The sequence below is a fragment of the Nyctibius grandis genome, chromosome 33, assembly GCF_013368605.1.
Source record: "Nyctibius grandis isolate bNycGra1 chromosome 33, bNycGra1.pri, whole genome shotgun sequence".
NCBI classification, from domain to species: domain Eukaryota; kingdom Metazoa; phylum Chordata; class Aves; order Nyctibiiformes; family Nyctibiidae; genus Nyctibius; species Nyctibius grandis.
The window spans coordinates 2508132-2526003 of NC_090690.1; the positions used below are offsets into that span (position 1 = coordinate 2508132).

General features: G+C 40.7%; 1 protein-coding gene across 1 annotated transcript in view; it reads left to right on the plus strand.

Annotated features, from left to right (window-relative positions):
* Positions 1-17872, plus strand: part of DOCK5 (dedicator of cytokinesis 5) — a 72534-nt gene that overhangs the window by 36319 nt on the left and 18343 nt on the right. Inside the window, exons 19-35 of the mRNA XM_068421296.1 lie at positions 124-221; positions 1171-1260; positions 2358-2458; positions 3356-3490; positions 4215-4326; positions 5479-5549; positions 6516-6622; positions 7050-7186; positions 7848-7943; positions 8872-8970; positions 11667-11761; positions 12829-12907; positions 13443-13543; positions 14626-14684; positions 15211-15365; positions 16989-17074; positions 17595-17751. Of these exons, the coding sequence (XP_068277397.1) occupies positions 124-221; positions 1171-1260; positions 2358-2458; positions 3356-3490; positions 4215-4326; positions 5479-5549; positions 6516-6622; positions 7050-7186; positions 7848-7943; positions 8872-8970; positions 11667-11761; positions 12829-12907; positions 13443-13543; positions 14626-14684; positions 15211-15365; positions 16989-17074; positions 17595-17751 (1778 nt within the window). The remainder of the gene's footprint in view (positions 1-123; positions 222-1170; positions 1261-2357; positions 2459-3355; positions 3491-4214; positions 4327-5478; positions 5550-6515; positions 6623-7049; positions 7187-7847; positions 7944-8871; positions 8971-11666; positions 11762-12828; positions 12908-13442; positions 13544-14625; positions 14685-15210; positions 15366-16988; positions 17075-17594; positions 17752-17872) is intronic.

Sequence of the window (17872 nt, forward strand, 5' to 3'; positions counted from 1 at the left end):
AGTGTGACTTTTCCTTGTAAGCTGATTCTAAAAATAACCTCTAGGATGCTGTATTGTTCTGCAGCCATTGTCAGCTGTGTTGTTGTAATCTGTTTCTAATTGCTGATGTTCTGTCCTTGCTAGTTGACCTGCTGGGTTTGTTGAACTGGCGCTCTAACTCTCAGAACATAGCTCACAACCTAAGGAAGCTAATGGAGGTGGAAGGAGGAGAAATTGTAAAGGTATGCCTAGAGATTTGAGTCTCCTTCTTATGCAAACACTTATGTATGTGCTTGATGTTGACCTCGAAGGGTTGTAGTTGTGTTGTACCCACAAGCTCTCTGTATAGGCTAGGAGAGCTGTTCTAGCTGCTGAGCAACAGAACAAAAGGTATACTTTGCTCCAAGAGCTCTCGTTAGTGGAATTCACCAGAATTACAGAAGTTAAATGTTAACCAGGACTGGGGAGATAGCAGTGACTTTATTTTCCCCTGTATCCTTACAAAATAGAAAATATATTCAAAGCTAACTGTTAATTTTCAGTAGTGGCTCTGGGCCTCCTTTGTGAATAGGGACCTGCTGTGGATCTAGGAACAGGGTGCAGAGAAGGCCCAAAGAGCTTATAGTCAGAGTACCACGGGGAATAGACCCGAGATGTGGAGAAGCACCACAGAAAATAGTCTGCTGAAGGATTTAGGAGGTAAAAACTTCCTGTGGTTCCAGTGTGGATCTCTGGGATTATGCAAGGTCATGGTTTTACTTAACTGCTGAGCAACTAAAGTAAATGCTGCGTCACTGCAAACCAGTCTTATGTAAAATGTCATGCCTTAGTACAGGGTATGTGGTTGATTTGGCCCAGTGCAAGCTTAAACTATATGGACAGAATTAAGTGTAGTCACTAGGTGTTTTGCTAGATAAAAAGGCAATTGAACAGAAAAGAAAGTGGGGCCATTCAGAGCTGATAAGAAAAGGTCGTCCTTGCTATAGTGAGGGAGAATAGCATGATGATCATGACAAGCATGTGAATGAACACCGGACTAAGATCCCTTTTTAAATGTTTCACGTACAGCTTTTAAAGTTCAACTGGGCTAGGCTGGAAGGGGAAAAATGATCCAAAAGAGTAGGCTCTTGTGTAGGATTCCAGAAGTAGTAGCCTTTTCCCACTCTTTTTACCATTTTTTTTCCCCTCTAGTTTTTGCAAGACACCCTTGATGCACTTTTCAACATAATGATGGAAATGTCAGAAAATGAAACCTATGATTTCCTTGTGTTTGATGCCCTGGTGAGTGAGTCGTCTTTTTGTGTATTTCAAGTATTTGTTTTTCAAACACATTTTCGGTCTGTTCCTGGTGCTTCCTTTAGATGAGTGATTGGTATTTGGCTTTGAGAAATAAATTATATTTAAACACTTCTTAAGGCATTTTCAGGAGCTAGGACTGAGATAGCATTGAGCTTTTTAGTGACCACAGTGAGAACAGTCATAAATGTTTACATAATTTATAGTAATTTCTTCAGATAACTTCTTATGCTAAGGCAATTTACAAAAGAGAAAAGCCGTATTATCTGTCTGAAGCACAACGTGAAGTGATTTGTTCAGGGTCATGATGGTGAAAGATTTGTGGCTGTGGTGGGAATAGACCCTATGCACCCTAAATCCTAGCCTGGTACTTAGGCAGTAGGGATGACTGCTCCTCTGAACCTTTGTTGTAATGACTGAGTAAAAGATTTCACAAGGCGTTTTCTGCATCTTTGGAGAGGCTGCTTAGTACGTGTGTGAAAGGCACTGGCTTTGGTGTGCAGTGCAGTAGCAAAGTTGTGTGCTTCATGCTGATCAACAAATTGAACTTGACAGTTCAGGAAGAAACATGAAGTCAGATGTATCCAGCTGCCATTGGTGGGGGGAGTGAATACAGGGGGGCAGAATGGCCTGGCTCTAACGCGTGTCATTGTAGTAACAGGACTGAGAGTTTGCTATGAGTAGAAATGATCAAAATCTCAAGTTCTAGGTTGAAAAGTGTCATTTCTTAGCTTTGAAAAACAGCCTTCAGCAGCTCTGTGCCTATTTAACCTGTGCTATGACACTGTCACATGAAGACTGTTGTCGCTTTGAGAAGTAGCTCCCTTTATCTCTAAGATTCCCTGTCTAAATGCTGCTGTGACCTACCTTCCCTCTGAGCAACGATGTAGTCACACACACCACAGTATTTAGTCACTGTTAGAATATGAACAACACTAACTGTAGCATTAATGCTATTAGAAAAACAAACAAAGACTATGACCCAGCAAAATAAATTACATGCAATTAGAGACTGAGTTATGTTTGAGTTAGTTACAGGCTGTGTGGCTCTGGACATCTGTTTCCTTTTGAATTTTTGGCAGGTATTTATTATTTCGTTGATCGGAGACATCAAGTTCCAGCATTTCAACCCTGTACTTGAAACTTATATTTACAAGCACTTCAGTGCAACCCTGGCATATGTGTAAGTATTGGTAACCGCAAACCCACAGGCTGTTGTTCTGACAGTGTCTTGCTGATAGTTAAGTACACTGATGTGATAAAGGCAGCACAGACCACATGAGAGTGTTCCACCCTGTTCTCTGCTTGCAGGAGAGAAAGAAACCCTGTCATTATTCTTTTTTCCCAGTAAAAAGTTTCTATTGTAAGAATTTTTTCTGTAAGGAAAAGACACTGCTATCATGGAAAATCTGGATCAGACTGATTCAGACTCTCTGTTGACCTGTAGTCCTGTGTGTGTGTTTGTGCTGTAAAAGCATCTTCATGTTTTTCAGCCTGATTTCCTATTGAAAACAGGTTTCGTGCAGTCAGTCAATACACTCTCTCCCTTATAATTTTTGAGTGCTTTGGTCTAGCATCGCTGCTAAAAGATTGGGGGGGGGGTGGTAGGGGTGGCGGTTATGGGTATATGCAGAAGGCAACAGAAAATAATCATAAGTTGGTATGTGGCAGGGCGTGTGGAAGTTGATGAAGGAATGCAAATTTGTAAGAAATTTGGTCTGGTAGGTATTGCTGTTCATGGAACTGTTTTGTCGTGTCAGTATCTGCTTCAATTGGTGCCTCATTACAGCAGTAATGCATTTTCCAGCTTCCTGAACACTTCATTTTAGGCAAAAAGAAAAGCAGATCGAGAAGCTAGAATTTGCAGACAAATTTGTAGATTCTGAGAATTCATGAACTGGTTATGAAAATCTGGCATCCCATGAAACCGAAGATTTCAGAAGGAACTAGGCTGTGAAGAGGAACCCCTGTCTGTTATCTATTTATTAGACTGTAGTTCCTCTCTGGAATGAGGAAGCTGCACTTACACAGAAACTGAACCGTGTCTATATTTATTCTCCTTTTTGTTTTATTTCCAAAGGAAACTCACCAAAGTCCTGAACTGTTACGTGGGAAATGCTGATGACTCCAGCAAGACAGAATTGCTGTTTGCTGCCCTGAAAGCCTTGAAGTACCTGTTCCGATTCATTGTTCAGTCACGAATATTGTACCTGAGGTGAGACCTAGGTCATTGCCATCCTTATGTCTCCTCTTGGCACTCAGTGGGGTTACCTCCAGTCAGCCCACTGGAGGGGATATTCTTCAGCATATACTCTGTTACTAAGAGTATCTTTCTGCCCTTTGTCTACAGCTGGAGCAAATAAGTTGAGTAAAAATTGAAATACCTAATTTGAAGAGGAGAATCCTTTTAGTCACTGGTAGAATGCTATAAGCAGCATATGGTGGTGCTGAAAAGGAACCTGTTATTTATTGAAGAAATTAAAACATGGAGTGACTTGCTCATTTTAAGAAACTGTAAGAAACAAATGCACACACGGTTACTTGTTAGGTGAGGTGAGGACGACACGTTGCCTGGTTAGGGTATGGTCAGTGACAGTGGTTTTACCATAGCCTCAAAACATGGTTTTGAAGATTTACAGGGAGTGTTTGGAATCCTTTCCTGATGTTCATTCTGACTTTTTTGTTTAATACAGAATGAGCTACTTGATTCTTGGAACCCAAGCAGAATTTGATGCAATGGCATTTTAAAAAGTGCAGATTTTCCCTTATAAGAGATTTCAGAGGAAATTACTGCAGAATCCCTGATGCCATTTTTACACTCATGTCTTTGTAGAAGATTGCATTACGATGTTGTTTCACAGGATAAAATCTTATTTCAGCTTCTGTGACACTGTTAGCCTAGTTTTGTGTGTATGAGTAGCTCTTTCTGTTCTTTGTAGGTTTTATGGGAAAAGTGAAGATGGGGATGAATTTAACGATGCAATACGCAAGCTGTTCCTCTCCTTCAATGTCCTCATGGACCGGCCTTTAGAGGAGGCTGTCAAGATCAAGGTATGCGTGATTTGCAGGGAGAGGTAATATCTTTTATTAGATAACTGATACAGTTGCGGGGGACAGAAAAAGTGACGAGCTTTGAGGCACATAACACCCATTCAGATGAGTCACACCACCTCTGAATGTCTGTTTTAATGAACTGTATGTGGCAGGAAAGGAATATTTAAACCCCAAAGTTTATCAAATAAAGATATGAGAGCTGTGGCTTTGTTGAAAACCCTTCAGCACCTGCTAGGATGAAAGCTAACAACGAATGAATGTAATTACTGCAGCGTGGAAGACACTTCAACCAGGAACACCAAGCTTGAGGGTGATGGAGATAGAAATGTTAAACTACTGCAAAAATCAATGTAATGCTAGGAATGAAAGTAATGAAAAAACAAATGGTTTCTAAATTTATCTTGGATTTTGTACTTGCTTGTTTTTCTGGTGTCAACTGGATTATGAACCTTCTGTTTATGCTTCGAGGGGGAGCAGAGCAGCCACGCAATGAGGCTGCTAAAATGCTAAAGGCAATGAGGCCTTTAGATTGCTTTCTTTCTTTCAGTTCTTCTAGCCAGCATGCTTGTCTCTATTTGAAGGAAAGATTGATTCTAAACTTTGAATAAGCACTTGGGTGATTTAAAGCCCAACTTTGATTTTCATGCCGTCAGAGTACCTGCTGGCAGCAGCCACAGAACATCACAGACAGACCTTCAGCTGCTGTTGCACCTTGTTGTCTGGATGCTGCATTTATTAAAGCCCTGCTACTACCTAGATAACTTATTACTGTCTATGTGGACATGATAAAGCATGCAGAACACTGAGTCAATTTAACTGACTAGTGTTTTTCATGTCAGGCTATAAGGAGCTTAATCCCTGAACTGCAGGATGTTTGCAAAAACGAAAGAACTTGGCTACGAGTCCTTCCTCCTTCACCTTTTCCACTCCGCGCTGCGGATGTGTGGTGGCTGGAGGCTCTTTGGATGCATAAATTTGATTTTAAGCCAGTTCTCTACAGGTGCCTGCATATTTGCTATTGACAAAAACTAGATTTGCAATGTGAGCTCTGGGCATTGCTGCTGAGACTTTGCACCCTTTTAGGATGAGCTGGCTAGTCTAACTCAGTTTCCATGTGTGTTTCATGTCCTTGTTTTTTTTTTCTTGCAGGGTGCAGCTTTAAAGTATTTGCCAAGCATCATAAATGATGTCAAACTAGTATTTGATCCTGTTGAGCTCAGGTAACCATATCAAGTTTGTTTGTCCTCTAAACCCAGCTCATCTCTTGGGAAGAATTTTGGAAACTTTCCTAAAAACAGCCACTCTGATTATGACCTGATGATTCTTGTACTGTGCATGAATTTGAGGAAGGGCTTGCAGGGCTTTACAGGAGGACAGTTTAGTTCAAAGGAATCTGTGCATCCCAGCTGCTCTTTCTTAGGCACTTTGAGATTTTACTGAAAACCAAAATTTGAGCACTGGGGAGTGATGTGTTGAAATGTTGTGCAAGTTTCCACCAATTTTTAATGTTTGCTACTGAGGTAGATCGAAATGTGTGACAAAGGCATAGCCTTGGTCAGGAAACAAGTTGTATTTATCCAGGAAATCATTGGTGTTCCTAGCTTTGCCCAGAACCTCCCAACCATGCCTCCTTGTTCTGACACAAATAATTTGCTCCTAAACAGTAGACAGACAGCAAATGTACATGGAATTTAATTTAATGGAATCTCAGATTGAAATGAGTCATCACTCTTGATGAAAGGGGCATCTGGAAGGATATGCTTTTGCCATTGTATATAGCAGTGTTTCAAGTTTCAGCAGGGGTCTGCTGAAGCTTTGCAAAATTCTGCTTTCAGTTGGTATGAAAGTATGATTATCTTATGCTGGCACTGGAGGGCAGATAGTATTGTCTATTTATAAGCTTTTGTGATATATCTAGTGTGTCTTGGGATATAGGCTTCATTTTGGGAGGTTTAAGCTTGCAGTTTCTGAATATTGTTCAGTTTTACTGAAGTCCTGTGCTACTTAAATAAAAGAAAATAAGTTAAGGCTCCATAATAATTTGCCTGGAGACCATTTGCAGGTAACATGTCCACGCAGTGGCAAAACTGCTTGACTTGCCCAGGTGCAGGACAACGTAAGTGTAGGATGGAATCACATTGGGTCAAAATGCTGACCATCTGCTTACTTTGTGGTTTGCACACTAGTGTCCTCTTCAGCAAGTTTATCCAAAGTATTCCCGACAACCAGTTAGTTCGACAGAAGCTAAACTGCATGACCAAGATAGTCGAGAGTGATCTGTTTAAACAGTCTGGTAAGTAGCAAATTGAAGTCTCTGGATTCTGCATGGGGCCACACACCCTTAAAAACAAAAATGTCTTTCAAGTTCACGTGTCCTTTATGTCAGTCTACTGTTAAATCTATCTTTAGAAATATTCCTTGTCATGGAACAACTCAAACTTGTTTTGCTGTTCGATCTTTATACAATGGCTGATACTGTAGGATCCTGATCCAGTGTGTTGATTTAGAAAGAGGCAGGTGAGAGTGCACTGTTTGATGCAATACATGTAATTACAGGTTATTTATGACTCTCTCAGGTCTGTTAGTATAACTTAAGTGGATTTAAGCATGTTTTGGTGTCCAAGATATGAGCAGAAAGCTACTGTGTGGTACCCATGTATACTGAATGCTGAAGAACTTCCTGAGACCAACAAGATGTGGTGCTCTGTTTCATTTTTTAGAATGCAGAGATGCTCTTCTGCCACTACTCATAGATCAGCTGAGTGGCCAGCTGGATGACAATTCAAACAAGCCTGACCATGAGGCCTGCTCACAGCTACTTAGCAATGTTCTTGAAGTCCTGGATCGGAAAGATGTGGTGAGCATGAACTGTCAAGGGTGCAAATTAAGGTTAATTCTTCTTTTGAGAAGCTATGGCAAAGAAATGTTCTCAACTTATGCTTTAAAGAATTATGAAGTTCTGATGTTTACAGAAATTGTGTTGCATTGCTGTATAGTTCTTTGAATCTCTGTGCACATAAAGTAGCCGTGAAAGGTTGAATTAGTGGTTATCACTACAGTACAAAAAGCAATTACTTTCCTTTCTAGGGACCAAAATGTTATTCCCAGCTACTTTGGTGGCTTGTTGAATTATTTGGAGCAAGTCATACAAGTATTTGGTTTCTCATTTTCTCTGCTATGAAACAGGAGCAACGATCATTATTCAGTCAGGAGAATACAGTTACTCACCACATTAATCATGGGAATTGATTCTAAGTTGCTGTGAAAACATTAGTTTGAACTGAAGAGCTGTTCGGTTTAGCTATGCCAGGATGAACTAATGAAGCTGGTGTAGATCAATCTCCACCAAGTGTATACCTACAGTATTTGAATCGATTGCTCATGGGTTTTACATCTCCTTTTATGCATTCTCTAATAACAATTAACTGCTGTCAGGGCAGTTCTCCCACACAGGGAGCACTCTATAGAACAATATACATTAAGAATTGTCTCAAATTTTCCTTATTGAATATCCCCAGGGGCCCACTGCTGTCCACGTCCAGCTGATCATGGAGCGCCTGCTAAGGAGAATAAACCGCACAGTGATTGGAATGAGCAGACAGTCCCCACACATTGTGAGAGCCTTTTCCTTGCTTCAGTTATTACTTTACCATTTGTTATAGTGGAATTTATTCTCCTGGGAGATGTCAGTGTGTAGCAGTGGTTTATGAAATCATCCTTCCGTTTCCTGCAGGGCTTCTGTGCCACTAAAACATGGCTTTTGGTGGTTTTCTGAGACCAAGTATTAGGATACAAATTGTCGTATTCCAGCAGCAGTCTGAACTGAGTCACAGTTGGCTGTGATTTCAAGTTCCTTTGGGCCCCTGTGCACAGCGAATTTGGTTTCAGTGCAGTTTCTAATACACAAGGAGTCTTTGCTGAAAAAATGCTCTTTTGTCACCTTGGCTGAATAGGATTAAATGCTGAGGGATGAGGCATCTCTAAGGGACGTTTCTGACTACTGTGTGGCATCTTAGGAGGTGTAAGCCAGTTGGTATGTTTTAATTTACCTTGTACTGTATGTACAGAAAGACGGAAAAATCACGAGCTGGGCATATATAGCAATATCTTATTTTTGATAACTCTAGGGTCAAGTTAATGCTATTACCAGTGTGTCAGCCATGAGAATTACAATTGGCCGTAGTAAATTTGAAAATCAGAGAATCATACAATCATTTAGGTTGAAAAAGACCCTTAAGATACAATGAAGTGGTTCGTATACATGTATATATTCCATTGTTTTGAGAATATGTTTTTCTTGTGAACTGTGATCCCTGGGAAGAAAGCAAGCTATACCCAGACTTCATACTTGAAATTTAGGAGGTCTTGACTGGTTTGGGGTAGAGGACTAAACAGTCAGACAGACTGATGTCAGGACATAGATGAGCAGGATTGTGATCAGTGATATTTGATTAGTCAGAACTCTGAAAGCATATGCCATACTTCGAATGTACAGTGCTTAATACAGAAAAATAATAAAATGTTTTGTTTTTCCTGTTCTAGGGTATTTTTGTGGCCTGCATGACAGCCATCCTGAGGCAGATGGATGATTTGCATTACAACCATTACATCAATACTTTCAAAACCAGGCACGACATTATTGTAAGTCAGCGTGGCTGGGGGATTAGCTCAGTCCATAAAGAATTACACTGCTTCTGAAAGGTCATTTCAAGTTACTGTATTCAGTTTGAAGTGATTATACTGCATTCATCAGCAGTGACTTATGAGCACCTAATGCCACAGCCACTGGGGATATATTCACATCACCCCTGCTGGGTATACACAGTGGATGTTGCTGACTCAGTAGAGCCTGAGAACAGCATTTGTAGCATTTAAACATGTTTAATGGCTGTTTAAGTCTGTGCAAGTAAAAAGTCAGGAACCAGAAGAGCGAATGAAGATGAAAAGGAAAAGCATTTTCCCCTCTCTTGCTCTCACTGTATCTCTTTGTGATCCTGTTCTCTTTATCTACTTCTTTCTAATTCTTTCTCCTCCTTTAGAGTTTAATTAAATACTTTAGTCTTGCTTTAGTGGGCAGCAATGCAAATGGTTCCCTCCATGGTAAAAACTGAGTACAATTCATGTCCCCAAAGACTTTCAGTATGAAACCAGGTGAAACATGAGTTGTTTGGGGGGTTTTTTTGAGGTCCTTAAAATTAACAGATCTGTCCAGATTTTTCCCCAGACTGCCCAGAACAAGTCAGACCCCAAACCAGGCTGAAGCATGACACAGCAATTGTCCTGGCTTTTTTGTCCCCATACTCCTTGTTTTGCAGCTTAGAAGTGCTTGCTTATTTAAAAACTGGCTGGGGAAGAGCCTGGAGTTGTGTTCTTCCTGTAAAAGCTAGATCAAAACCCACAAGAACGTGTTTGTAATTGATTTTGGATGGCAAGGTGATCTCTCTTTCCCTGTGCAGCTGGAATTGCTTGCAATCTGTTGAGCAACGTAGCCACCTACAGGACACACACATTTCTGTCACTTCTGCATCGAAAAGGCTGCGTTGTCTATAGAGAGCACTCATCATCTAGTTTTAGAATTGCTTTTGATATTACCCAGGTGATTTTTTTGTGAAGGAAGAAAAAACAAATCAAGTAGACTCAGGAATTCTGCTAGTGTTCATCAGGTAAATGAGTGAAAAGGTTTTCAGCAGGGTTATGTAGGAATGCTGTGTCTGAGGGAGAAGGGTGCTAGGGAGACAAATCTGATGGATTTTGGAAAAAGGTGGATTCAGGGCAGAATTGAAACAAATTTTATGTTGAGTGGGCCTCAATTCAGAATATTTTCTTTTTTTCTGAAGAGCAGTTGAGCTACTCTGAGACCATTGTAACTTAAGCACCTGTTTAACCTTACCTCAAACTTAAAAGCTTTCCTGGTACATAAACTGCAGATTGAAGCTGAGCTTGCAAGTTGAAGATGTCTTGTTTTACCATATAGTTCTGCACCTCTCACTCAAATAGCAGAGTATTTCTTTTGTATTTCTGTGTATACATAAAGCTTCTACATGAAGACATATCAAGAGGGTGAATTACGTAATCATTAAAACACCTGCATATCATTTAAACACATACTGATTGAAAATACCGGTTTGTAATCCAGTTTTTACAAATCCTTAAATCTACAGAAGCGAGCCCACGTTTGGGATGGTGTAGTAGTTGTTAATACCAACAGAACATTGCATTTTGTTTTACTGCAATAATTCGTTTTATTATTTTTGTTGCTTATTGTTGGTTTTTATTTACTTTGGTATTTTCAGCCCTGGCATTGCACCATTACTTGGTTGGTTTAACACTGTTATAAGTTAATTCATATCTTCAAGGTGCCCCATGTCAAGTCCAAACCTTCCCATCAAGCTCTGATTTAGTAATGCCTAAAGGATTTTTACTGAGGCAGCACCAAGTGCCCATTTCTCTCTCTACATCGATGTCACTTGCCAATTCTTTAGAGCAAGCTGTTCAGCTCAACTGAATTTTTTTTTTGCTGGTGATCTTTGCAAGGTTGTGATTTCTTATGTGACCTTCTTTGTGTCCCTCTCATTTTTGAATGCTAATATGCTGCCTTTGTAGAGAATAGAATTCATTTAAATGCGTTTATGTCAGTAAAGACCACGACAGAGAGATCAATATTCTTAATATTACCTTTTTTTTGCTTTTTACTTTTTACTTTTCCTTTTTACTTATTCTAAAATTCAACCTTGCCTTGCCCAAGCCTTAAGGTGTGATACAGCTTTGTCTAGAGCAGTTTAGTGTTTTTGCAAAAAGTATCTTTTCTACAGTAACGTTTTAAACTCTGTGTCTGATGGCATGTTCACTGCCTCTGTTTAACTATCCTTCTTAAACTGGACCAGAAAAGACGTAACTAATTGGGGAAGTGAAAATACATTATAATTTCCATCTTTATAGACACTGCATAGGGCTGTTACCCTGTCATCATTCAGACATTTATTTGGAAACAAGTCCTTGAATATTGGTTTTGCTTTTTAATCCAGCTTGTGCACCAGAACTCCCTCCAACACAGCTTAATTCAAAACAGTAAAGACAGATTTAATTAAACAAATCAACATGTTCTGGGGAATTATTTCTCTTTCTGTAACTGAATGGATGAGATGTCAGAAATAATTTAGTTATTGGAATATACCCACACAATAAGAGATCCTTCTTAGGAGGTTCAGTGTATTGATTGCTAATCAATGCAGTCGTTAATCAATGCAATTGCAAACATTTGCTTTCCCTGCATTTTCATGTGGGTAAAAGACTGCCACGTTCACTGTAATGAGCTGTGGTTTTTGTTTTTCCAACAGGACTTCCTGATGGAAACGTTCATTATGTTTAAGGATCTGATTGGAAAAAATGTCTACGCAAGTGACTGGATGGTCATGAACATGATGCAGAGCAGGTATGTAGCTGCTGCTATTTTAAGTCTTGCTCCTGCTTTAGAGCCTTTCTGGTTCTGAAAGGAGGGTGACTCACACAGGCAGGCTTGCAAATCACTGGAGCTACATAGGCTTATTTTCTTTTACAGTTTCAGGGTGATTTAAATTAGATTTCAGTAAATTGTAGTGCCTGCACATTTCTGTTGACAGAATTGGAAATCTTTCTTCTCGTGCCCAAAGGCACACAATCAAACCACGCCGTCTTTCATTCAGTCACTTCTCTGCTGGAGGGTGCAACATAAATCAGAGAAGCCTTTTTTTGGTTTCAATTCTGGGGGAATCACATGGGAAAAGTAAAGCTGCAGCTGGACATAAATGTGGTCTAGGGTTTAGTGTGCTGGCCTCTAAACTAGAACTACCCTGCTTCACTCCTGTCCTCTTCTGTGGACTTGGTTTGGCCTTGTGTGAGTCAGTCTCTCTTGCCAAGTCTGTGCAACCTGAATGGCTTTGGTTCGCTATCTGCTGGGCTAGGTAGCAAAGCATGGCCAAAACCTGCTGTCTGCCACACAGCAGGCCTGTACGCCCGTGAGTTTAATGTTCCCACAGGTGGTATCAACAGAACTGGGGGTGGAATGAAGAAACGAGAAGCATATAACTCCTGTTTGCATGGCACAGTCATGCAAGTCATCTTCACAGTGGAGGCAGTGTAGCTCTGCTGTGTCGTAGGGGTGCAGTATGGAGAAGGACATGCAAGTGGCAAGTGATTTGAATGCTTCAGTAGTGAGGATAGGCTAAACTTAAGAGAAGCTACCATCTTGAGTGACACTGCACTGTCAGAGATTGGATGATCCAAAAAGTGTTTTGTTTTTCATCTGCCTCCAGTCAAGGTTTCTTTTGCTCAGAAACAGGAATAACTTCCCTGAATGTGCCTTTACTAGGAAAGAAGTGAAATAGCATTATAAAGGAATACCTGTCTTGTTTGGGAGCATCTGTTCTTGTCTCCTGAGCTTACACGTAGGAGTCGTAAACCAGAACTGCAATGTTATTTTTTTAAGAGTCACCTTTTATTTGATGTTTTTATCTCTTCCAGGGTTTTCCTCCGGGCAGTGAACCAATTTACCTCTGTACTCAACCGTTTGTTTCTGGATCAAGCAAATTTTGAACTCCAGGTAATAGTTCCATTGTTTCTGGATTTTCTTATGGGACCCAGTCCTGAAAGGCAGGAAGAACAAACAAATCCCACTGTTAACAGATTTGTTGATATGGAGTATGCCTATGGAAAATGTCCATAAAAAGCAGCAGAATGCAAAGCAGTTCTGCATTACAGAACTGTGGTCAATGCAGCAGTAAGTTGCAAGCAAACACACCTGCTGCAGGCTTTACAAGGTCAAGTGGAGCAGCATGCTGACTATAGCTGATTTGTGCTTGACCAGTTAAGAACAAAATCCTGTATGGGTGTACCCGCTGTCACTTCATTTAGGTGGGAAGTACAAGCTAAAAAGAGTGAGAAATTTTAAGTTGCTGTATGCTTCTGGCTTGCCTGCTATGGCTGAGAGTACAGACTCATCTACCACGTCAGTGTTTGTACCCTTCCTAATTAACACTTACAGGGAGACTACAGCATTGGGGGCTGTGTAGCTCTGTTGTGCTGGTTGTTGCTTTTCCTTTGTCTTCTCCTATTTTAGACTTGTTTCTCTTCCACAGCTCTGGAATAACTATTTCCATTTGGCAGTGGCCTTTCTCACTCATGAATCCCTCCAGCTGGAGACCTTCTCACAAGCCAAACGCAACAAAATTATCAAGAAGTGAGTTTACATTTAACAAGTTGCCAGGCCTTGTAGCTTTTAAGAAGCTTCATTTGTGCTATTCCAGACATACCTCATACAATCTTAGAATGAGATGAAACATGCCGTGGAAGTGCTTGATTAATGAATGATGATACAGGGAGGAGGGGTGACTAGGACAGATGTCAGGTCTTTACACTGTGGGTGTCTAGGTCTGGTCAGACAAATCCTGAGTTGTTTGAGCTGAACTTAATCACCTTGCCAAAAGGTTATTTTTTGTGTAAAGTCTGTAATAGAAGGCTTGCCATGGTTCCCAAAGCAATACCTTGTGCAATTCCTCGGCCATGATGTAAGGTAGGTAAGCAACAATCCTAAAAGCCCTGTGACTTTTTAGTCCCCTCTCTTTGCTTTTGCTGTTTTGAAAGCGAGAGCACTTCAGAGGCATTCATCAACCCAAAAGTAGTAATTTTTAGTAACTTAGCAAAATTCACAAAGACACTGAACAGCTTTTACATCTGCATTTAGCTGGAATCAAGTGCCTAAATATCTTTGTAGATCTTGACATAGAATTTTAGTAGGGCATACATAGTTAATGTTTGCCATCTTTTTTCTGCAATAATGAGGACTTTAAGAAGCCTGGTAGTTAAATATTCTTCCATTCTCTTAAAGTCAGCAGTTAAAGCTTTAGGGAAAAACACCACATACAACAAAATTGTGGTAGAATTGCATGAAGCAGGAGGACTGCAGCTTCATTCTGCTCTCAGGGAGTCTGCAGTCTTCTGCCACAATGGCACATGGCCATTCTCTTCCTCTGTGCATTGAGCATTGTTGCTGGGCAGGGTAAGAAAGAAAAAAGATGAGGTGACCGTCTACCAAAAGGTATGGGATAGCAAGGAACTTCTTGGTAGACTGTTAGTAGGGAAGATAGTCTCTGAGATTCCTTGGTGTAAGTGCCCAGCACAGTCAGGTTTGTGTGTGGTGGTGTTTTTAAGCAGAGGGTAATAGATTTTGTGGTTTTGCCATTAAATTTCTTCAGCAAGTTTCAAAGGTAATTTCAATGCATAGGCCTTTTTCATCTTTTTCTTTCTAATACTTTTTTCTAGGTATGGGGACATGAGGAAAGAAATTGGCTTCAAAATAAGGGATATGTGGTATAATCTGGGTGAGTTCCAGCTAAAGAATTATCATTATTCAAGCTCTCAAGCTGGATTTCAAATCCTTTGTTTCTTTATAAAAGCTGCTCCTGTTTAACCTGGGGAAATACACTTAAGGTTTAGCTGTTTCAGAGCACAAAATCTCTTTTCCTTTTTCTGTGATTAGCTTGCAAAAGCTGATCTTTTCTCACGTCAGCTGCTGAGATAATTTCTTAGAATCCATATAAAGGATGTTCTACCATATGAAGACAAGAGTAGAATTTTCCAGAGAGCCTTTGTGGTTTGCAACATGCATGCAATTCACTTCAATTATTTTCTTGGACTATTCCTGAATTTTGGAACTGTAACATGTTAATTCTACCTGAAGTGTCCGTTATCCCCATAGAATGTGCATTCTAAGTAGAATGTTTGTGTTTTATGGTCTTTATATATGAATATTTATATGAATAATGTGCTTAAACATTTGGATATCCAAATCCTGCCTTCAAGCAGCCGTGTTCCATTAGGATGTATCTGACTTTGACTTTCTTGCAGGTCCCCACAAAATAAAATTCATTCCAGCAATGGTAGGCCCAGTCCTGGAGGTAACACTGGTCCCAGAGCCCGAGCTACGGAAAGCTACAATTCCCATCTTCTTTGATATGATGCAGTGCGAGTTTAACTTCAGTGGGAACAGAAACTTCCATATGGTAAGGGAGCCTGGTGTCTTCAGTGCAGATGTTCCACAGTGTGCATTGGGCAAGGAGGAGAAGGAAACATTTAAACAAAAACAAAACAAAACACAAAACAAGCATTATGCCAAACACTTTGGGAATGGATTGTTAAGTTTTTTTGTAGGAGCCAGGACTCTTCAGTTCTTTCCCTGACTGTACCTTTGCATGACTTTGATAATTAATGAGCTCCTCTGTTTTCATATCTTTCTGCATTTGCAGATGTGTGAGTACCCACATCTGAATTGTGAAGCCATTTGGAGACCCTAAGAGGGTACTCTACAAAGCAGTGTCTAGTTACATTTATAACAATATGAATTCCCCCAAGGCAAATTTTTGGCTGTAAATGTAAGTTACCTTAAAGGAAATTGCTGGACAGTCAAGTATTAGGATTATATAGCTGTTTAAATACCCACTAGTCCCTCGTTAACCTCAAATTTGACAACGCATTTGTGAATACTGATGCCACCATTGTGGAAAAGAGGACAGTGATACAAAGGACAGACACAATTTGCTTGAGGCTACACAAGTAAAAGGACAAAGCAGGAAACAGCACTCAGATCCTCAGGTTCCAACTGCTAATTTCTCCAGAATTTACCTTTTATTGCTACTGAGAAAGCACCAGAAAGTAAAGAAGGAAAAAGAGGATCTTCGCTTTTGCCCTGAAGTTAAGTTTTCACTGCAATTTCTAAGGATTTACTCTTCTAAGGATTTACTCTTTCCTCTGGGGATATCAGGCATTAACATCTCAACTGGCAGGCAGGGGACACTGTAGTTATGCTGTAGACAGTCTTCTCCCTTGGAGACAGGTAGGAGCCATCCATCCAAAAGGCAGCCACCTTGGCATTTCAGACTGTTGTCAAATGTGATGTGCATCTCCCTAAGCACCATCCTCACACCAGCTTAGACCCCAGCTCCAGTGTGCATACAGGATCTTTCTTCCCATGGGGTCATCACTATTTCGTGTGGTTGGCCCCAAGCTCTCGGGGGTTTTTGGAATCAGTAGAAGGAAACAGGATGTGTGTGGCATGGATTTTCTATTCCAGTGGTATTTATATGCCAGCTACAGTTATAACTGAGACTATGCACTTGACCTGCTTGCACATGACAGGGCATGTCTTCAGGGCTAGACAGATAATCACACAGGATTTGGTTCTTGCAGCATGAAAAGATGCTTTAATTAGTAGTCACAAGCGTTTATGATGGCCAGAGAATTGTGACTTGCCCTGTACTGATGGTAGTAGTTCAGTTTCTTCAGGGTGAGTGAATGACCATTATCTGTAAGCTGCTGCTAAGATGCTTCTCCATCCTAGCAAAACTGAACTGCTCATGGATGGAGGAGAAGAGGAAGCATTACCCCAGAGCATGACTTTCCTGTGACTGTAGGATGAGAGAGGGAGGACTTCTATTTCCTTGCTCCAATCTTGTCATCTTGGCTTCTTACCATTGGCTCCAACAATGAAAGCATCCTCTAGCTTAGCTTGTAAAACCAGGGTCTGATGGTGGGGCTGTTCAGAAACACCAGCCAAAAGCATTACTAATGGTCAGACCACACTCTTGAGAGTTGCTGTCTGTTTGATTGTGGGTTTTTTGCTGTTTCAGTTTGAAAATGAGTTGATAACCAGGCTGGACCAGGAAGTGGAAGGTGGCCGAGGGGACGAACAGTACAAGATTTTGCTGGAGAAACTGTAAGTTTTATAAAGAACATGGAGGCTCTTTTTTACAGCTTAGTTGGCTATTTTTCTAATGCAAAGAAATGCTAATTCATTACTCCAGTGAACAGGGAGACAATGCAGTTGACAGTGATCTTTATACAGGTATTCTGAGAGTGATTGCCTTAAAATGATGCTTTCATTCTAGAGCAGCAACTTGCACAACTACCCTAACCTTGGAGAGGAAAGCCTAGAGGCAGGTGCCAAACTGGCAAGGGGGTTGTAAGTGGAAAATCTTGAGAACAGCAGGCTCAGAGTTAAAGCAAAATGAGAGCTGCCTTTTAGCACCAAGGGTAGAACTCAGGTTTTTGATCAACAAGGCAGGCTTTGACCTGCTTGACTTGGGTATCTCAGGTCTGTGGGTGCGGTGTGCTGTGAGAGTCTCTGTTCAGGAAACACATTAGACTCTGTTGGGTAATTTACACTGAAGTTCTGCTCACCACTGCTCAGAACGGTAACTGAGTATTCCCTTCCGTCTCCCTGGGTATATCTGCAGCCTCCTGGAGCACTGTCGGAAGCATAAATATCTGTCTGCTTCTGGAGAAGTGTTTGCTTTGCTGGTCAGCAGCCTGCTAGAGAACCTGCTGGACTACAGGACAATCATGCATGATGAAAGCAAGGAGAACCGCATGAGCTGCACCGTCAACGTGCTGGTATGGTGAAGGCTGGGTTTGGATGTGGGTGCTTCTTTACTGAGCTGGCTTTTGTAGATTCTGAAGAATTGGGTTTTTTTTTAATTTTAAGTAATTCTTTATGCCATTTCTGGTTAATGAG